The following is a 21,802-nucleotide window of genomic DNA, read 5'->3' as shown; positions in this document are numbered from 1 at the left end:
AGGTACTCCCCAAGAGCTATTCATAGAATCATAGAATGATTTGGGTTGGAAAGAACCTTAAAGATCATCCAGTTCCAACTCCCCTGCCATGGGCAGGGACACCTTTCACTAGACCAGGTTGCTCAGAGCTCCATCCAACCTGGCCTTGAGCACTTCCAGGGATGGGGCACCCATAGCTTCTCTCTGGGCAACCTGTGCCAGTGCTTCACCACCCTCACAATAAAGAATTTCTTCCTAATATCTAAGCATAAACCTACCCTCTTTCAGTTTAAAGCCATTCCTCCCTGTTGTACTACTATGTGCTCTTGTAAAAAGTCCCTCTCCAGCTCTCCTGTAGTCCCTTCCAGGTACTGAAAGGCTGCAATAAGGTCTCTCCAGAGACTTCTCTTCTCCAGGCTGAACAACTCTCTCAGTCTGTCTTTATAAGATAGATGTTCCAGCCCTCTGATCATCTTTGTAGCCCTTCTCTGGACTCACTCTATTATGCTGGGGGCCCCAGAGCTGGATGCAGTACTCCACATGGGTCTCACGAGAGCAGAATAGAGGGGAGGAACACCTCCCTTGACCTACTGGTCATGCCTCTTTTGATGCAGCCCAGGATGGGGCTGGCTTTCTGGAGAAGTTATCAACACATTCCAGGAACCTCCTGAATTGCTTATGCCCTGCTGTGTTGTCCCTCCAATAGATATGGGGATGGTTGAAGTCTCCCATGACTACCAAGGCTTGTGAACACAAGGCTGCTTTTATCTGTCTATATACAGCTTCATCCACTCAATCTTCCTGGTTGGGCAATCTGTAGCAGACCTCCACCATAATGTCACCTGTCTCTGCCCTCCCTTAATCCTGACCCATAAACTCTTGGTTGACTCCTCATCCATCCCTAGGCTGAGCTCCATGAACTCCAGCCAGAGCTCCATGCACTCCAGCCAGTCATTGACACAGAAGGTGAGACACCTCCGTGCCTGTTCTTCTTAAACAGCCTGTATCCTTCCAACACTCCAGTCATAGGAGTCATCCCACCCTGTCTCTGTAATGCCAACAAGATCACAGCCCTGCAGGCATGTGCACACTATTCAAGACAGACAACCAGAATTAGGAAAGAACATTTTTATAAACTGTGTGTTGCTGGAAGCTGTTTAACAAAAGACTTGGCATAGGTACTTCCATACTGCCAGAGTCAGAGTGCTACTTCTCATCAGGCACCTGCCACCAGGAAACTTGCTCAGGCCTATCTGCAATGCTGATACACCTCAGAATCTGCAAAAAAGTAAGCTTTCTTTGCCAGTTCCAAACAAGAAATCTCTCTCTGGCAGGGGGGTCTTCTCTAAGAAGAACTCATATGAGTACAACTGCACTGAAAACCAAGAAAGATTTTTATCAAGAGACTCTAAAGGTGAAGCCAAGGGCACAAATTTATGTCAGAAAGTGTGGAAAAGTTCATATATTGTGCTCTGTATTGAGAGATGGTCTGCAGGCATCAAGTATCCCGGAGGCTTGAGGAAAATAATTCTCCATAGTCACTTTGAGAAGACAAGTTCCCTTAGTATATCACTCTTGCACTGAACTAGTGAATGACAGACTAGGATTAAAAATTCCAAACCATCTGAAAGTTCAAGTCAATGGATCTAACTGTCAAATTTAACTCTATAAAAATGTCAAATCTGGCAGATCTACTGCTACGTGTTTGCAAACCCAGACCCAGGTGTTAGTGAAGGCATGGAGATAAAAATAGTCCTTTCATCTTCAGTTACATATGTTCATTAGACACTATCCGGAGTTCAGGGAGTTAGTTTCATGACAGCTCAATCTGAAGATCCTCCCCATACTTTCGGATTAGCTTCATGTGGTTATGATCCACTGACCATTGCTCTGGGAGGTGCTTGGGCTGCATACTGTCCAAAAAGTGCTGCCGCCAGCGTCTTTCCAACTGCATAAGGGAGCGCAGGCCTCCTTTAGCAAAACACTGCACCACCTTCAGTCCATGTGGCATGTAGCTCTCATTGCAGACCCTGCCAAGATATAAGCAGAGTTTAGTTTTAGTCTCCAGTGAACACCAAGACACTGAAGATACTTTCAGCTGCAGAGTTTAATTACAGACACATGGTAAGCTAACCAAGAGGGAGAGTTTTAAGCTCTGCTTCAATGCCAGACTGCTTTCCAGAACACAGTTACACTGTGAAGCTGGTTTCTCTGAACTGAGAGTGTTCTTCTTTGACAGCAACACTAAACAAAGCTCTTTAGGTCCATTACATGCTCCTTAGGATACAGACTGCAAATTTCTCAAGGCAAGAACTGTATGACCCTCCAGATCCTGCCACTGAATTCTCTGCCTGGATAGATTCTGAGTTATAAGATTGGCATATTACAAATAACAGTGAGCATAAAAAGGAGAAAATACCAATTTCATGTAGACAGAGATTAGATACTCATTAAGAAAAGGTATTTGGGGAGGCTTTGAGAAAGTGAAGAATTCCGATATAATTGTCCTTCAACCTCTCTTCCTGATCTGTCCTTCAAAAGAAGTATAAAGTGTTGGAGGGGAAGATGAAGAGCAAGAACAGAAGATGCTGGAAGAGGAAGGGAAAGAGGGGAAGAAACAAGAGCTGCAGTTCACAGATCACTGCTGGGTTGCAGGGAGAAGCGTGTAAACAAAACCAAAACCAGTAAGAAATGCAATATAAATTACCAAAATCTGACACCTACTGATGGGCTTGTTATACCTGGTTTCCAGACCAGCTGCTTCCTGGAGCATCTCTGGTGTGACTGCCTCTGTGTTAAAGAAGTCCTTGATGCTTTGCAGAAGCTCTGCCCTTCGGGGGTCAGGCAGGCTGTCCGCATTCAGCAGGGCTCGCGCTCCCGAGCGCACTTGCCTGCGCAGAGGGTCCTCCAGCAGACGCACACCTTCCTCGGAGCCGATGGGGGCACCGAACTCCTCAGCCAGCTGCTGCTTGAGATGGTTGTCATAGTAATTGGAAATGGCATGGCAGGATGTGCAGAGTAGGAGCACATCATGGGAGTTGTGGTCCTTCATCTGGATGGGGAAGTGTCTTCGGTATTCGTGAGGAACAACATTCTTCCTAGAGAAGACAAAACAGACAGTTCATTACATTTGTCTGGAGCTGCTACTCCTCAGTTACTCCTCTTCCTGGTCTAGAAAGTGTTACCTAAAACTTAAAGTCCAGGAAAACAAAGATTACCAGGATCAAGATCTTAGTACAGCAAGACATTATTTTTATTCTTTTTATTTGTAGTTGTCTCTAGAGGTTTTCTGCATTTCCCTTTTTTCCCCTTCCAAAGATTCATCCCTTTCAATCAAAAAGAAAAAGATTCATACTGTAAAAAAAAAAATAAAGTAATGCTCTATGAGAAGTATATTTCTCAACTAATCAGTAGCAGCTGCAAAGACAAAAATCTTGTTCCTTTTGACCTCATGAGCTTCAGGCTCACCTAAACCTTTCAAAAATATAAGGATTAATTAGTAGAAGGACTAGAACAACTATTTTCAGAAGAGGACACCGCTTGAACAGTGTGTATCAGCACACTGCTGCCCCCCTCATTCAAACTGTAGCATATACATGTTCCATGAGAGCTTTGCTCTTCCTAGGATCGATATCACCTTCCCCTCAGAGAAAAGGCCGGTCTCTTCACTTTCAAACTTGCCCAGTCACATACAACTACAGAGCATTCAAATAGTGACAGCTCATCCAGGACATGAATAGGCATAATGTTTCAGGCCACTAACCAAGCAATGGATGCCAAACTAGATGCAGACCTCAGTTCTGTTTTAAAAGATGCAGTTTTTCCGTGTCCACTAAACAACTCACCGGATATAGGATTCTCGCTTGCCACATACAACACACAGGTTTTCTTTGACTGTCAGATAATAATCAACTTGAGACTCAGGACGTCCGGAAGGCTCAAACCGCAGCTTCACAACAAAGGGGTCTGTGCTAACTAGTTCTAAAAGGGTAAAGGCAAAGAGAGAATATTCAAAACAAATTTGAATTTGAAAGCTTAAATAACAATGCTACAATGTAAGAGTCATCCTAGCAAATCCCAAACAGTATTTCCAATAAGAGAGGATACAAAACATTCATGCTCCATTATCTAAAAAACAAAGAAGAGAAGAGAGAAGAGAGGAGAGAAGACAAGCTGTATTTCAAATACCACCCAAAAATCTGGTATGCCTACCTCCAATCCCCTTGTCCAGATACCACTGAGCCTTCTTGCGATCACAAGTGCACAGGGGTTGTCCATCTGGTGCATGCAGGAAGCAGTTGTCATACAGTGGAGATTTTCTGTGAAACAAGGACAGCATTACAGCAACTATGATAGCATGCCAAAAAACCCCAGAGCTCTCTGTAGCCATTGGTGCCACATTCCAATTCACGCAGCCTCCTCCAAATCACAGGAGTGCCCCTAAACACACACTTGAGGCTGCTGAGACTGCACAGGCTGCTGGTAATGGAAGCAGTACATCTAAAACTTACCTAGGATTTACTAACTCTAAGCTATCTTTGCTCTCCTGCTGCCAACAGAATTGTAACTCTGAACCCCAATTTTCAAGAGATGCCATCAATTATGACAGCCTTTAAAAAAATTAAATTAGAAAACAAAAGAAAATTGAAGTCACAAAGGATGATGAGCCAAGAGTAAGCTCAAAGAGAGTGTCAACTTACTGGCGAGGTAGTTTCAAGGACTGGCTGCCTAAGGCTGTATTTAAAACCTTTATTAAGAAAAATTTTCTAAAACTTAGTGTGAATAGCAATTACTTCACTTACCTAAGAGAAATGCTCCAAAAAGTCTCCAAAAGTTGGGGACTCAAACACATGAGTCCATGAGAACAACAAAGCTGAGCTGAGGCCCTCAAAAACAGGCCCCAACCTATGGTAGGGACAAGAATTTCTGGTGGAGCAGTCTCTGGTGGTTTGCGGCAGTGTGTGGAAGGGCACTGTTTTGGAGAAAGTGTTTCCTTACTCTGCCAATCTCCTTCAAACAAAACTGAAGAGTGGACAGATCGGGCTTAGAGAGGACCTGGTTGGAACTGGCCAGACACATCACAATACACTGAGGAAAAGTTTCTTCTCTCCAGCGAGATTGTACAAGCTGTAGTCAGCAGAGCTGTACCAGCTAAAAGGTACAGGCTATATAATCTGACAGAAGGATTTCTTCTGAGGTCCATGAGGGGAAAAAACCCCAACAAAACAATGATACAGGAGGTCCCTTCCACTGAGCAGTTCAACAGCTCAACTTAGTCACCATGACAATTTCAGTACATGCCAACTTTAAATTAATAAACATTAAAACTAAACAGACTTAAACAGAAAGGAAGAGTGGAAAATTACTTTTGAAACCACATCCAGTGTTACTACAGACCAGAGCCACACTGCTGTAAATACTATAAAAAACATTGAGTCTACAGATCTCTCAAGAAGTCAAGCGCAGTTAAAAACAAAAAATAAATAAACAAATATGGGGAGATCTCAATTTAACTCGGAAAGCAATTTTGTTTAAATTTTAATCCTCCCCTGAGACGCAGTACTCCTGTTTTGCATGACACAGCCTCCCAGTAAAAAATTAAAAAAAAAACCTGGAAGGACTTGCTACATAAAACACAACATTGTTAATGACTGCTAATGAAATCAATATTATTGACTACATTAAGATGTCTCCATTGCCAATCCAATAAACTTAAAAAGGAGAAAACAAATACTAAAATGTCTGGCTTTCTTTCCCAATGATAATTACATACAATTTTAGTTCATATATCCAGTGACAAATTTTATTAGACTGTATCCCAACAAAACCAAATATACTAGTTCCCCACATCTTCAACTGCACTGCTCTTAAAGAGACTTCTCCAACTAGTTTTGAACTCTCATTAGCAAAAGCCCATAAGAATTTAGGATCCACTCCCAAAAATCACCTGCAAAGACAGTGATCCTGAATCCAGCAACAGCTGCCTCTGCAAGTCCAAAGTAGTACCATTCCCTCCTCTCTCTCCCAGGCCAACAGAGGGGCTACCACAGACTGTTCCTTCCTGTGCCCTCTGGTACCTCAGCTTTCATCTCTGCTCAGTACTCTGCCATCTCTGTGGCCATAGTGACATGGGACAGCAAAGTACAAACAGCAGTCCACAAGGCAGATCCTGATAAAAGGACAAGCTCTATGCAGTTGCCACCTTTTCCCTGGAGGAGAAAAGGCACAGCTGCCAAGTCAGCAGAATCATAGAATATGCTGACTTGGAAGGGACCCATCAGGATCATCGAGTCCAACTCCTGGCCCTTTGCAGGACACCCCAGGAATAACACCTCCTGCTGGGACTCTTCTCTCTGGCTAATGCTTCCACAGGAGAAGGAAGGGTAAAAGTGGAAGACAACATTTTAACTTGTTCATGACCTAGTACAGATCCAAGTGCTGCCCCGCTTTTAATACCTAGAGAGAAATGAGGAACACAGAAACAGGATCTGGCTCCCATGACTGTTAGGTCCTGCATTTCCTTTCTAGCTCATATTACCCACTTTGTTTAATGAATAGAGCAGGAGGCAACATTCAAAGTTTTCCATCTGCGGTGCAAAGAGTAAAGTGTGCTCATATACTTACCGTGCAGAATATCCCACGCCCAGAGGCTTTCGCTTCTGCCTCCGTGGATCTCTCACTTGATGATTGCCAGAGGGCTGGCCATTCACCCAAGATTTCCGATTCTTTGTTTTCTGAGGGGAGTGTCCATCTCCACTCTTCTCCTCTCCTGTGCTGCCACTCTTTCTTCCTCTAAATGGGATATCCACCAAGCCCCGGCATTTACCCAATGCTTTTTCCCAAGCAGCGACAGAGTTTTCACCTTCAGATGTAGCAGGGAGGCCAGCAAATCCCAGCAAATGGAGGAACAGAGCCACTGAGACCTGGGCATCCCTAGCAGCATAGAGAATCTGCAGAAAAGCACAGACAAACAGCATGGATATGGACAGATAGATACGGACAAACAGCAAATACTGCCAAACATTATTAGTCTTCAACACTTGGTACAGTAAAGCCAGAAGCTGCATTCATTTCCTTTTGAAGTTCAAAGTTTTGCCAGTTGAGTGGCACTGTCATAACATCACCACACCCCACATTTTTAGGGTCAGTCAGACTTGAAGTACTCATGGGTGCCCCCAGGAACTGCAAGGGAATGAAAAAATTCAGATCAGCCAGGCCCTAAAACACCCTCCTACCCCACCAAGCCCTCCCCTGGCTACGAATATTCAGCGTGGTTCTTTGTCCTGTCACTCCCTCTACTGGTCACTGATATCGCAGACATCTGCAGCTTGACTAAAGAAACTGAGCAATCAGGGAAACTATAATGCTCTAAAGAAGGTTTCCAGTGTCTGCACTGACTGCTACAGAATGAAGAAAAGAAAGTAAGAAAAAGGTGAGGTTTTGGAAACACTTCTTCCAGGGATCTTGCCTTACAGTCTTTCAGGACTAAAGGAAAACAACAGTCAAGTATCCAGGGAGAACAGTAGAAATGATCTTCAAGGAAAAGAATAGAAATGCAGGTAGAGAGCCTGAAATTAACTTTAGACCACAGTCACACATAAGGTTTTGAGGCAGACCTTGAAGGGGTTCAGATCTCCCTGTGGTAAAGCCTCTTTTTCTACTAAGAAGGTTACTTTTCCTCCCAAAACACCAAACTGAAGTGGAAGACACACCTGATCTTGTGCCAGTTCTTCTGCCTCCCAGTTGCTGCAACGCACATGAGGAGATTTGTCAAGTGGGCAGTTCAGGACTTTTTCAGCTAAAGACTTAAGGCTAAGGCAGTTGTGAAGTAGATCCTTCCTTCGGTTTAACAAAGAAAGTGAAACAAACATATTAAAAATTAAAGTATACACTCATATAAATTCAGATGGCCTCATAGACCCTGAACCTGCCAGAGCATAATGCATATGATGCATGACTCCCAAACAGCAGAGAGCTTCCTGTCAGCTTTAAAGGCCCTCTCCCTCCCCTCTATTAAAATGTCCTTTCTAGATTTAGTAATTATCTTGTGTCTGCAATATGCAAAACAGTCAAGGCTGAAGTGTTTGCCTCTGAAATACTCACTTCTGAACTAACGAGTTCCATCATAAAGTGATGGACCGCCTGCCCTAGGGATTCACGAGGAACCAAAGAGCCAGGAATGACTCAGAGGAATGCTGGCCACTAGAGACAAGAAGTCCATCCTCAGTGATAAAAAGGCACTATCAGGTCAGCCAACCCATGGCCCAGATCACTAATACCACACCTAGACATCCATATAACTGTACATGAAGGATACAGGCAAGTAAAACATTTTGTTTTAGGAAGAATGAAGGATAAAAAAATGGCATCATAATTGTAACCTTTCCACAGAAGCATTTTTTATTAAAAGAGAAAATTAGAACAGGTTTATTTAGTAATTTTTCAAGAAATCTTGAAATTCTGCAGTTCTACTTACATGCTCTGGGCACATGTAGCCCACACTTCTAGGCATTCAAACATCTGCTGACACAGTGATCACTTTCACTGCATTACATCACTGTGCTTGGACTTCTTAAAAGCTGAAGCAGATACTCAGAAAAGTGCATAAGGGTATTGCATGAGAAGACTAACAGACACAATTAGCAAATGAAATCCTCATGAAGATTTCATTTCCATTAAGACCACAGAATAGAGGCATGACATGTTCTTGGGCTGCAGCTGTCAATGCCCATTCTCTAAAGTCACCCTGAGAACTTCAGACCTACCAGACTGATATCATTCAGCATATGCAAATTACTTTAAAAATATTTCCAACTCAAATGATGCCTCCAACAGAGCTGCCTCTGTCTTCAGGCACTTACCGCTGTCTCATGGCTAAATACCGCAGATCCACACTCCCTTTGACTGGAAGGCCATAATCATGAAGCAGCTTGCAAGCATCTTCCCAGCATCCAACCCCAACTTTCAACACAGTACTATCTGCCATGATGTCCAACAGGGTCTTTGGGAGAGTCTGTCCACTGGCAACAAGCCTGGGCAACCGAACAAGAATGCAGAGGCCACTGGAAGAAGCCATCTGTAGCAGGGATACAGGATTTGCTCTTCCCTCCACAGATACCTGTAATGAAATAAAAAACGAGGAGTCCAGGTTACAGTATTATTAGTAATGCGGGAGCTGGAGCAAATTGCAAAAGAGGCCACTGAAGACAGGAAATACTCATCAGTCAAGTGTTGTTACATCTCTAAAATTTCACTGTAAATTATGTGATCTGTTTCACAGTATTACTGTGGCAAGCTACTTCTTGCCACACTCCTACAAGAGCATCTTTCCCCTTTTCATCCTTCCCCCTCATAGCGGAGCTGGTGAAAGAAATCAGACACATTTCTTAATCCACATCAGCACAAAGCCACCCACTACATATATATATATATATATATATATATATATATATATATATGTATGTATGTATGTTTATGGCAAATTCATTGTTTAACTGTGGCTTGTAGTAATGACTGTGGGGTGAATAAATTTCCAGCCAAAACAATGGTAAAAACAGGCTTTATAAATGGCTTAAAGCCTGTTTTGAGAGATCAGACATGCAAATGTACAAGGAAAAGAGGAACTTTACTTTCTGGTTGTCCCGGTGAGTTTTATCTACATATCAGTATTATCCTTCTTTTTGGATTTATTATACTTAAGATATTGTTTCTTAAAAATGTGGCCGGATTTAAAATAGTGTAAACCCAAGCTAGTTCTAGTAAATTACCTTCAAAGAGCTAGTACACAAAACACATAATGCTACATTTAGCCATACAATTATAACTATATTTAGTAAAGTCGATTTACCACAGGAGCTCAGTAAATAGTTAATTAAAAACATAGCATACTTAAAGGTAAGAGCAATCAAAGTTAGCAGCTATTTCACTGCTGTCAGGATAGACAATCCCACAGGCAGTTTCAACAGTCCTAGAAAATCCATTTAAACAAAGGAATCACCCCACCCTCACTGTTGCAATTTGCAATCTAAAGGAGAGGCGCTTCTTGGTCACTCACCCACTCACAATCAATTCCAAGCACCGGCCACTTCTCCAGCTCCTTCTTCAGCAATGGTTCAACACGATTCCACTCCTCCTGCTCTGAAACTATCACTATGTCTGCACCAAGGGTCCTCTCTACCCAGGAAAAGGTGGGAGATCTGAAGAAGGAAAGCACCTCCTTATCCTCTGTCTTAATGAGTTTCTCATCTCCCGACTTTATAGCTGCTTCTTCTTGATGACTACTATGGCATGCTTTTCCTTTCCGACGTTGGGTTGCTTTCCACAAAACCAGGCCTCCCACTGCAACACCCAGCAGGGTCGCCAAAGTTATTGTCACTGCTGTTTGCTTGGGCATTTTTTTTAATTTCCTTTTCTATCCCTTCACTTCACCCACACGAAACGGCATTGTAGGATTTCACCATGGCCTGCAAAGAAAAATGAGAGCTGGAAATTAAGGACAACTTAATGAAATGTGTTTAGAGATATTAAATACATGCAATGGTATACATAGCAAGGTCCTAGCCACAACTTGTGATCCTGACAGAAGAAGGACCCACTTAGACTGGGGGGTCTGGGGACAGACCACTGCAGTTGTGGATTGAGCAGTAACAGGAGACTGAATGCTGCTGTTGACTACACCACAGAAAACCTTAAAGGGAATGCATTATTTTATACTGGTGGAACTGGATGCTTCCACAAACTCTGATATTCCAAAAATAAACTAGTCATGGTTATTACCAACATCTTTTAGTCCAGTTTGGAACTAGATCAACCTAAACAAGGGCAAGATGGAATTGCTGCAGAATAAGCATGTCGGTTCATGCATTAGTAAACAATAGGCATTTGTCCATTACATTCACATCCATACTAGGGTCAAATGGCTCTTCGGGCATTGAAAAGCGCTAAAGAAGCAGCATCTTTTCATAACATAGCTTTCCCGCTATCATACAAAACCTTGGTACCCCTTCAGTAAACTGAAATCAATCCTGCCCCTGCATCCCCACCTTCCCAACCCACCCGTAGTTTCTAAAGGGCTGCCCTGACGCACTCTCCCCACACAAGCAGAAGTTCTGGTGTCGGTGCTGCTACAGCTCTGCAGAACCGCTGTCAGAACCCCGATCACGGGCCGGGCACCTGCCTAAACGCCTGCGAAGTGACAGTAATTCCCTCCCGCCTCTTAAACAGAGCCAGAAGGCTGAACACAAGCAGGGCCACTCGCCCTTACAGCCCCTCCCGCCCGTGATCCCAGGCAGCCCTCGTGCGGATGCCCCATCCCGCCGGGGCAGGGAAGCCCCGATGAGACAACACGGACCCTGCCCAGCCCGGGGGCAGCGGTGCCAAGGTCGGGGGCCCGAGCCGAACGCTCCTGCGGGGCGGCCCAGGGCTCCAGGGCGAAAGCGCCGCCCGCCTTAGGCTCGCCCGGGGATATCCCGGGAAGAGGCCCGGACGCCGCTCCGGCACGGAGGGAGCAGGCGGGAGGCCGCGAGCGCAGCGGACCGCGTACCGGGGCACCTGCGGGCGCGGCCGCCCCCGGGACGCGCGGAGCAGCCTCTCCCCCCCGCGCCCGGCCCCGCCGCCCGCCCGCGGGCCTCGCTGGGCGCCCACCGACCCGCTCGCTGCCTGCGTCTCGCGGAACGGCTGCGTCCGGCGGCAGGAACCCCCCGCGGGGCAGTCGCCACACGCACCGGGAGGCTTAGAGCGGCGGACGCTTCCTCTGTGCCGGCGGGGCGGGCGGGCGGCGGGCGCCGCCATGTTGTACGGCAGCTGGTGTTGGGGCGGCTGTGTACCTGGACAGGCGTCAGCGTGCCTTCAGCCGGGGCAGCGAGCGCTGGCAAAAATACTGAAAAGCGAGCTCTTTTCAGGAGAGTGAAAAGAGCGGCTTGTTGTCTGAGATTAGGAGGGCTCGAGGAGCGAGCCGCAGCGGGGCAGTGGAAGCCACCCGACCCGGAGGACAGGGGAGCCCCTCGGGCAGGAGGGACCGGAGAGAACAGGAAGAACAAAGGCAGCCAGGAAAATAAATAGGAATGCGTAGCCACCTCGAAGTGGCAAACTGGAAGAAAACAAAGAGGGGGGAAATCGAGCGGTAAGTATCAAGAAGTTAACAGAGGAATAATCATGACAATTGTTCCTCCCTTGTGTGTGGAAAAATACGACCGTTAGAAACGTGACACTGCAAAACAGGGACAATGAGTATTCAGGCAGCTGCTATGGTCAGGGTTATGATCATCAAGTTTTGAGGCCATCCTTGTCAAAAAGCAAACACGTTTCCAGACCAAATTCTGTTGCAAATTAAAGGATTTGAGCACACAATTTCTTACAATTCCTTTACAATTCCAAATATTTCCCAATTTTTGTGCTGTTAGAATTCCAGCTAGCAGTGTCTGTTTGAAGCAGACATTAAACCCACAAGAAAGATTGCTTTAACAATTTGACAGCATCAAATGTTGCTTTAACTTTGCCACTTACAATCATCAGGGAAGGAGGATCTCCCTAGCAAAGACTTGGCATTGAGCACACATTATCCAAGGAGTGCAACAAAGCAGCTAATGGCTGACATCAGGGAAAATCTCTGTAGAAGCAGTATTTTTTTCCATCTGTAAGTGAATGCTCAATCTTTATTGTCCCCCTTCTTATTTCTTAACTCAAGAATGCTGTATGGACCTATTGATAGCACAAAAGGAACACAAGTGATTTCCAGAAGAGCCCTTTTCTGAGCAAATAAGGCCCTCCCCTTAATCAGAAAGAAGATGACAAGGCTATTAAAGGTTGAGCAGCTACTGTTCTAAGGACCTGGTCTAAGCCAACATGGTGTGACCATGTCAGATCTCACTGGTGGTGGGGTCACACCAGCGAAGTTTGTTTTCCATTGACTTGTGTCTGTATTTTGAGCGCACAAATGCTTTATACTTCAGAGTTACAGCTTCTGTATAATAAGTGTTTCTGCAAAGCATCTCAATCCTCCTCTACAGTGAAGAGATTTTTATCCATTTTTTATATTAATCCACTAGGGGTTACAAAGCATTGCAATCTCGCACATCTTGTCACTGGTTCATTCTCCTCAACAGGGAAGGTCTGCATCTGCCTTACAGTCACGACCTGGACACAGCCTCTCCATCCATCCCCTATGCTCCAATGCACCAGACAGCTGACCAGGTGAAATGGAGGTCACCAAGCAGGAGCCAGCACTACTCTGAAGCTCCTCACACAACTTGTGCTCAGAAGAAAAGTGCATCACATGTATGCTCAGGAGAGAAAACTAGAGGGGTCTGGCTGTAACTGAGTTTCTGTAGTCGGGTGGACATGTTCTGCCTCCTTCTTTCCCTCTCTCTTCCCTTCACACCTCCCACCCTCCAAGGTATAATGCTTTGTTCTATTTGTTCACTGTAGTCTAGCATAAACCTGGATGGCCACTTGGAAGGATAGTCCCAGATTTCCTGCTGTACCTGTGATTTGACTGCTCGCTCCCTGCTCCCTTGCTCCAGCACCCACATTTCTGTAATGATGGGTCAGAGAATCCGGGGACTAATCTGGCTGTAAACGAGTTCAAGGGAAAAAGGTAACACCTGGGGACACAACAGACTTGTTTAAGGCCCAGGTGACTGGAAGGAGACCTAAGAAGATGGTTTGTCTGGGCTCCAGGATGCAGGTCCCTCGTTGTGGGGCAGGTAAGGCATTCTTAAGAGAACTCTCTCAAAGCTCAAGATGAGCTCAGAATACCAAACAAATCTGCAAAGATTGTTTGTAGCCGGACCCATTTTTAATAAACTGGCATCCACACAAAATTTTGAAATAGGCCAGTTTTTCCTTTTACAAATGTTTTACTTTAGTTTCTAAAGTAATAGAAGTTTAAGTGTACAGTTACAATAGAGAAAAAAGCAATAAAATACCGCAACATTTATTACATAATAAAAGTCTAAAAGAGAAGATGCTAGCTTTTTTCCAAGTAACAGGACTGTATCCCTGGTTGCATTTAAAGCATTTATTTTTCATGTCATCACTGACATTAGAGAGTCCTGTAAACCATAAGTATCTTTAACAGCTTGTCTTGCTATGTACATAGCCATTTATTCAAGTATAAAGATTGAATTAAAAATAAATGAAAGCAACTGATGCATGAGTGTACTCTGGCAAAAAAAAAAAAAAAAAAAACAAAAAACAACAAAACAAGTTCCCAATACCTGATGGGGGCATTGCTGAGAGAAGGTAACCAAGTGAGTAAACACCAACTGCTGGCTTAGCCTTATGTATAAGAAATCTGTTACAACAGGTAACTGGAAGCCTTTACATGGTAAATAGCAAGATTTACTTTTCTGTTTCTGTAGCATAATCTGAGATCTCTGCAGAGGTCTCTGTCAAAGGACTCAATTTTAGCCTGATTTCTTAAGGAAAGAAGGCTTATGCAATTACACTGTCTGTTGGTGTTTCTGTCTGTGGGTCCCATTATTTCCCACACTTTCCTTGCCAAGAAAGCATGTTTAAACCATTGCTCAATTCCATCTAAATTTGTACAAAAGTAACTTAAGTGAAATGAAAAGCCAAATCGATGAAACAGGTCGTAATAAAGCTGTCACTGATAAAATGGCAAGCATGTGCAGACACTGCATATACATATGAGAATGCACACAGCAGTGGCACATCAGGACAAGTCCATAGGAAACCAGGCTTCACTTGTTCTGCTGATCACAGAAAAAAAATTTATTTTTATAATTATATTAGCTCATCCTTTAGGAGGGAGAAGACCAGGGTAAATGACTCAGTGTTCAAAGGAAAATCAATGATTGTGGAATATCAAAGGAAAGAGGCTCCAGTCAAGACTAAATTGCTGGTAGCAGACAATGAGCAGAGAGCTCATTGTCCCCAGTACCTACTGTCTCCAGTAGCTCATTAATAACACTCTCTTTGGGGCCCCATCCCAAGCTACAAAAGAGAACCGAACTCGCATTTCAACTCCTTGTGTGATTTATCTTTCTCCTGTCGATGCTAGTAACCCTGTACCTACATGTGCAAACAAGCCATTTTGAGCAAGGTTTGTTTTAAGAGGGTTGATACTGGGCAGGCAGTAGGATTTCTTCTTTCCTCAAGAAGTCAGAATGAGATCAGTTTCAATCAACTGTGAAGCTACATCCTACAGGTGGAGTTTCACACTGCAACAAGGTGGATAGAAGGTTTAGCTTCTGTTGAAAAGGCAGTTCTGCTCCCCTCTTCTACCTGTTGGCATTCTTCTACAGCCTCACTTCTGCAAACGCTGGTGGCCAGTTTGATTCAAGGAATTAAGCGAGTGGAAAGCTAGCACAGAAAAAAAATTGAGATTTCTCATGGTTTAACTCCTTGTAGTAACTCACCATACAGCCAGACCTCAGTGAAACTACATCCTAAGCCAAAAGATGAGTCAGTGGTTGCTCACTGCAGGAATCTGCCAAAGTTTGCAGGGTTTGCAAAGAATTTGAAAAAAACACTCTCGGAGGTATGTAAGCTGCCAGATCCCATGAGGATGAGCTGTATTAGCGTCGATCATCATCAATGTATTTCTTTCTTAATTGCCAACTCTTTTCACTATTTATGTAGAAGCTAAGAGGAATTTCACAATTCCATTTCTTGAAGAGCACTTAACTTATCCCAGTGGTTCAGCCCAGAAGGCATATTCAGTCAGCCTCACAGTTTATGGCTGCTAAGAGTATATCCTCCCCACTCCCAAAACTCAGCTCTCATCTGGGCACTCCAGACTAGCCTGTGCTGATTTTGGCGTTCATTGGGACACTTTCATGAGTCAAATATACATTTGAGAGAACAATCCTTGTTCTTTCTATCTTTCTGGTCCATGAAATTAGTAAGCAAAAGGAAAAAAGCCTAGAAGCCATCACATTTTCACTAGAAGGAATAACACAAGGACAATTATTTTTTAAAAATTATATGGCTAAAATATGATATAGTCTTCTTGGCTTACCCTCCATTTGTTTCTACTTCCCTTCAAAAAAAAAAGTATAAACAAATTAATAAAAGCCTTGACTCTGCTCCACTTTCCTAATTGTATGCTCACTCTCTCTGACTCAGTCCACAGACATCCAACTATAAGTGCCCAAACTTCTCAGTTTCCGCTCCAGATTAACCAAAGCCATTCAAAAGTTCAACAGAACTCAAAAAAGTGTATTTAAAGCTCATTCTCTCTAACCTGACACAATCGACCATGTTTCACTTACTTTTCTTTTTACCTATTTAAGCCTTCCAAGTGTTTGACAGCCTCTCAGAGAGCTGTATCCTTGGTCTTCTCCTTTTATGGTCTCGTATTATCTCTGAGTTATCTCATCTGAAATACAAATAAATTAATATCTCTCCGCAGATGATTTGTGGATCTGCTCCTTTCCCCAGAGCTATCTCTCTCTATCCAAGCTCAAATCATACTCTTTTTCTCTCTTCTGTGGATAACTAGCAGGAAGTTAGAGCTTATCAGAGCTAGAACTCTTCCCTGAAAGCCCTCTTATTATCTTCATTGTGTATATGTGTGGATAGCATTTACCTGCCATTCAAGCTTGTTTGCCAACTGTCAGGTCTGACTGAAACCTCTTTGTAGATCCTAGCACCCAGGATACATATTTCTATATGGTAGCTCCAAGACAAAGTCCTTTGATCCATCCATGCAGCTAAGAGCCTTGTTTAGTTCTCTTGCTGACATACATAGAGTGCCTTGATACATCTCCCTACAGCATTAACCAACACAGCTCATAACACAACAGCCATGGACTGCTCTAAATGTCATGATCCGACAATAGAGTAAAGCTGACCATAGGCCTCCTATTAATAATCAAATATACCACAGACATCAAATGGAAATGACTACTGGAATTTAACTCATTCTACCAATTCAAATTTGTTCGGAAAAAATGTTGAAGGGATAACTTTGTACCAGCAGATATTAAAGCCAGATCAGTTATTGCCAGTCCTTCCAGAGGCAGAACAAAAACTCTGTAGCATGGACAGAAGCTACTGTGAAAGCAATGTGACACCGTGTCCATACCTGATCCAGATCAATTTAGTACTGCTGGGAGACTGGACTATGCACAGCCTTGGAATAAGCAAATCTGAAACTGCAACCCAAGATTGTTTAGGTAGATCATCACTTCCCTATTTGAAGCATTTTCCTAGTTCCCTCTTTGGTATTGCATCAAACATTATTTACTTACCTTCATTTCCAAGGGCATCTACAACAAGTCTACAACTCTGTTAATTGTCTCTCATTTCCTTTCCAGTTGACTTCTCTCCTCTACTGCCTATTTGTTGAAATTCCAAACAACACATTTTTGGGGGGCTTTATTTCATGGTGGTTTTGAGGTATGGAGGAGACTATAATCGTCCTGCAGAACTAAGCTGCCCAAGAAGCGTGTACAAACAAACCCTGACTTCGTCTGCCCATTAAGTCTGTCCAGGCTCAATCCAGTTTTGTCTGTACCATTCCATCTCAGTACAGCACCCCACATGCTAACATGTCCCACTGAACAGCAATTTGATGAAGTTAGATCTGTTTGAGTAACTACTGTCAGTGCCTTGATTCCATTCCAAGCTGCAGAAGGTTCCTATTAAAGCAGACAAAGATGCTTCATTGGTGCTACTTCAGCATGACTCAGGACAACAGTGTATGTGTTTGGAGAGTAACAGCACTCTGGCATTTTCAAAGGAAGATGTTACCAGTATAGACTATGAAAATTTCCTTAGGTGTTATATTCAAAATTAATTCAAACAAAGGAATCAGAGAGTGAAAAAAATGCTTACCAATTTGGTTTTTAAACTGATATGGTCATGTGAGAGAATATTTCATTGAACAGTACAGATTGGCGATCTGCTATTATTTTTCTTTCAAATTCTGACAACATATCATCTTTCTATCTGCTTACAAATGTGATTTAAAAAAAACCCAAACCAAAACCAAACAAAATTCAGTTAGATTTTTCCTAAAAATCCTGGCCCTGAGAGTTTAGGAAATAATTTTATTAATATGTAAGACCATGTAAGTACACAGCTTTCCTAGAGACTGGATCCAGAACATGGAGAAAAAACAGTGGAGATTTTATTGTGTTATTTCAATACAGGAACCAAAGATATCCAAAGATATTCAACCTGAACAATACTTTAGGAAAGGGGAAAAAATGAACCATGTGTTAGGAATTCAGAAGTGAGCAACAGTTTCTGATATAATTGTAATGGCACAGAATTTCATGGCATGCAGACGGAAGAGCTATAAAAATGATTTTATAGCAGCGCAATTTACCTGTGTCTGAGGCTAAAGTAATAAACACAAACCATGATGGACAAGGTCTTTGCCTCTCTGTATTGAGGGTTCCTAGACATGATATATAGCAATAGTTGGCCATCAACAACTGTAACTAGAAAAACCCTTTTGTATAGTTCAGATGTAGAAGATGTCCTCTGTTTTCACTTCAATTATGAAACATTGTTAATTATTAATATTAACATTGTTAATGTTAGTAATTACTTACGTTCTCTCCCCTCCCCCCACAGTTAGAAGGAAAAGTTTGTTATTTACTTTTGTTATGTGTTAAAAGTAAGGCCCATGATTCAGATCCATATAAGAGAGTAGACAGCAGTATGGCTCTGTACACACTGATCTTTGTACTTTTCTTCAAGTGTTTATTTTGCCAAGCTCTTATATGAAGCTTTCCGAAGGCGCTATATGCCTTTGCTAACCTGTTGTCTATCTCCCCGTCAATCTTACCATCTGAGGAGATGAGGCTACCTAGGTAATTGAACTGCTGGACTGATTTGAGCTCTGATTGGCCAATGGTGATGTGGGGATGATGGAAGACTTCCTGAGGTGCTGGTTGATAGAGAACTTCTGTCTTCTTTAAGCTGACTTCCAGCCCAAAGAGTTCAGCAGCGTCTGCAAAGCAGGATGTTAAACGCTGCAGGGTTGCTTCTGTGTGGGTGACAAGGGCGGCGTCATCAGCATAAAGCAGCTCCTGGACAAGATGGTTTAAGGTCTTAGTATAGGCCTTCAGTCGCCTTAAGTTGAAAAGGCTTCCATCAGTATGGTATCGAATGTAGGTACCATCCTTATATGGATCTGAATCATGGGTCATCTACCGCCACCACTTGCAACTCCTAGAACGCTTCCATCAACGCTGTCCCCGTACAATCCTAAACATCCACTGGTCAGATTATGTGACCAATACATCTGTTCTAGAACAAGCAGCAGTCACAAGTATAGAAGCCATGTTGATGAGAACACAGCTGCGCTGGGCAGGACACGTCTCAAGGATGAAGGACCACCGCCTCCCTAAGATCCTGCTTTATGGTGAACTCGCCACCGGCTGCCGCATGAGAGGAGCCCTGAAGAGAAGATACAAGGACTCCCTGAAACAACATCTCAGCCTCGACCATATTGATCAACATAACTGGTCTACTCTGGCCTCCAATCGGGAGGTCTGGAGACACACCATCTATAACACTGCTGATGCTTTTGAGAAAGCATGCAGGATCACTCTCGAGGAGAAAAGACAACGCAGAAAGATTTGTGCCTTGCAGAATATATCATCTAAGGAGTCTTTCTGCTGTGCCTTTTGCAACCGGACGTGCCTGTCTCGTATTGACCTTTTTAACCACCAGTGCGCTTGTAACAAACATGGGTAGAGCCCTTCCCAAATCTTTGTTCGCAAAGTCCAGCCATGATGATGAAAAGTAAGGCTATGGTGTTGTCAAGTAAAAGGCATGGCTTATAGGATTTCATGTTCTTTCTGTAATCTTAACCAGGAAGAAAGCCAAAGCACTTAACTGACTTTCTGTAATGAAATAATTTTAATTTCTACAGAAAAACTGTCACTGGAACATGGCAGAAGTCTAATAGTACTCAGTAATGTTGCCATATCACAGTTTATGTCAGGAAGGGTTTTTCTGTTTGCTTGTATTAAAGTTTAGAGATTCCTAATTCCCAGATGGTGCAGTGGCACACAAAGATGGCTGGGACTGTCAAGCTAATTCCTCACCTTCCAAAATCTGTATCTCCCCTAGATACTGGTGCCAGTTCACCCATGCCTCATGCCTATGGGGAAATGCAGACCTGAAAGTTTCAAGCTGCTGACTTTGTGCGCAGAGAATGTTCAGACAGACATTGCAAGGTGGGACTGGGAGCTCTGTGCAGCACCTCACGGACATCACTCTTTGACACTCCTGCTGTCTGACATGGCATCAGATATTACGTGTGAGGTACAGGATCCTGTGAAAGACAAAAGATTTTTTTTTTCCCCAGAAACATAAAGGTTGGGATGTTGTTTAACAGCGGACATCAGATCAGTATCACCTATTTAGCTGGCTGTCTTTTGAGTTTTAGTTGATACTGGAGGGTAAGAGAAGAAAATTCTTCTATATTTCCAACAGTCTTCTGGGATTGCAGGGGAGTCTACTCATATGGGATGGGCAACCCTCCTGTTTTCAGTGTTGCTCGGGAAGGAGCAGAAAGCAAGCAGTAAAACCTCTGACAGCCTCATAAAAACTATCATAGAGAAAACAACAAAAAAAACCCCTAAACAAAATGAATTCTAAAGCCGTCATGCTTTGGATTCCCGCAGAAATCATTCAGCATTTACAGAGGACAAGCCTCACTGCAAACCGCGCCCGCACTTGGGGTATTTTCCCCCTCATGTTCCCTCCGGTGCGTTGACCGCAGGACCCAACGGTGGGCGGGCCGGCCGGAGCTCCGGAGGGCTCCTTTCCCATTCACCGCGATCAGGGACGACGTCCGTTCGCGGGAGCACCTGCCCGCCCGCCGCCACCTCCCTGCCAGCCGCGGGGCCGCAGGCGGCAGCCAGAGCCCCGAGTGAGGGCTGCCGAGTGACGAGTGTGCCCGGCCCCCGCAGGTCCTCCGAGTGACGAGTGTGCCCATGTCCCCGCAGATCCCCGGAGCGGCGAACGTTAACGTCCCTCCCGCAGGTCCTGGGAGTGGCGAACACGTCCTTCCCTCCAAAGGTTCCCGGCGAGTGTGTCCGTCTCCCCGCAAGCCCCTGGAGTGGCGACCGTGTCCTACTCTCCGCAGGTCCCTGGAGTGGTGACCGTGCCCGTCCCCCACAAGCCCCCGGAGTGGCGAACGTTAACGTCCCCGCAGCTCCTCGGGGTGGCGAGTGCGCCCGTCCCGCCGCGCCGCTCCAGGAGCGAGTTAACCGGCGGCGGCGCCACGCTAGAGCCGGGCCGAGAGGCGCGGGCTGCAGCTGAGGATCAGCTGCTGAGGGGAGCGGGGAGGAGCCAGCGGGATCAGGAAGCGGCGGAGTGTCTAACACCTCTCTGCCATGGCTGGCTAAAGAAAAATCATCATAACCATAACAAGGGGGGAAGCGGGGGAGGGGAGGCGGCGGCGGGGGAAGGGGCGGCGGGGGAAGGAGCGGCGGGGAGCGGCGCAGGCGGCAGCATGAGGAGGAGAGGCAGCCGGGGGGGCAGCATGCGGTCGGTGGTGGGGTTCCTGTCCCAGCGGGGCTTGGAGGGGGACCCCCTGCTCACCCAAGACTTCCAGCGAAGACGCCTGCGGGGCTGCAGGAACCTCTACAAGAAGGACCTCCTGGGCCACTTCGGCTGTGTCAATGCCATTGAATTCTCCAACAATGGAGGCCAGTGGCTGGTCTCAGGTAAAGCCAACGCTCCCGTCCCTCGCCCCCTCCCGCCACCCCCTCCCCAGGAAGCATCTTCCTGCCCGGCCGCCTCCCCCGCGGCCCGGGGGGAGGGGAGCCGCGGTGGCGCTGCTCAGAGACGTTTCCCAAATCCACCGGTGCCCGGGAATGATGTTTTCCCA

The 21,802-nt window shown here is 44.8% G+C and overlaps 2 protein-coding genes across 9 annotated transcripts in view; one reads left to right on the top strand and one right to left on the bottom strand.

Annotated features, from left to right (window-relative positions):
• Positions 1-1,092: 1,092 nt before the first annotated feature.
• On the bottom strand, positions 1,093-21,650 carry EXD2 (exonuclease 3'-5' domain containing 2). 8 transcript variants are annotated; one of them, XM_027716916.2, is made up of 9 exons: positions 21,514-21,650; positions 10,034-10,442; positions 8,841-9,097; positions 7,692-7,818; positions 6,604-6,929; positions 4,192-4,298; positions 3,825-3,960; positions 2,721-3,077; positions 1,093-2,009 (listed from the first exon to the last, which is right to left on the bottom strand). In XM_027716916.2, exons 2-9 carry the CDS (start codon positions 10,370-10,372, stop codon positions 1,793-1,795), a joined length of 1,866 nt encoding a protein of 621 aa, XP_027572717.1. In that variant the 5' UTR covers positions 10,373-10,442; positions 21,514-21,650; the 3' UTR covers positions 1,093-1,792. The 8 variants fall into 8 exon arrangements, with proteins under 8 accessions (XP_027572717.1, XP_027572715.1, XP_027572711.1 ...); XM_027716914.2 differs by lacking the exon at positions 21,514-21,650 and adding an exon at positions 11,805-11,888; XM_027716910.2 differs by lacking the exon at positions 21,514-21,650 and adding an exon at positions 11,703-11,786.
• Positions 21,395-21,802, top strand: part of DCAF5 (DDB1 and CUL4 associated factor 5) — a 71,914-nt gene continuing 71,506 nt past the window's right edge. The window contains exon 1 of the mRNA XM_027716905.2: positions 21,395-21,638. Coding sequence (XP_027572706.2) covers positions 21,425-21,638 — 214 coding nt within the window. The 5' untranslated portion in view covers positions 21,395-21,424. The remainder of the gene's footprint in view (positions 21,639-21,802) is intronic.

This window comes from Pipra filicauda, unplaced genomic scaffold, assembly GCF_003945595.2.
Source record: "Pipra filicauda isolate LSUMZ 115617 unplaced genomic scaffold, ASM394559v2 scaffold6_size6359152_pilon, whole genome shotgun sequence".
In the NCBI taxonomy this organism is placed as follows: domain Eukaryota; kingdom Metazoa; phylum Chordata; class Aves; order Passeriformes; family Pipridae; genus Pipra; species Pipra filicauda.
This window is presented reverse-complemented; position numbering and strand designations above follow the sequence as displayed.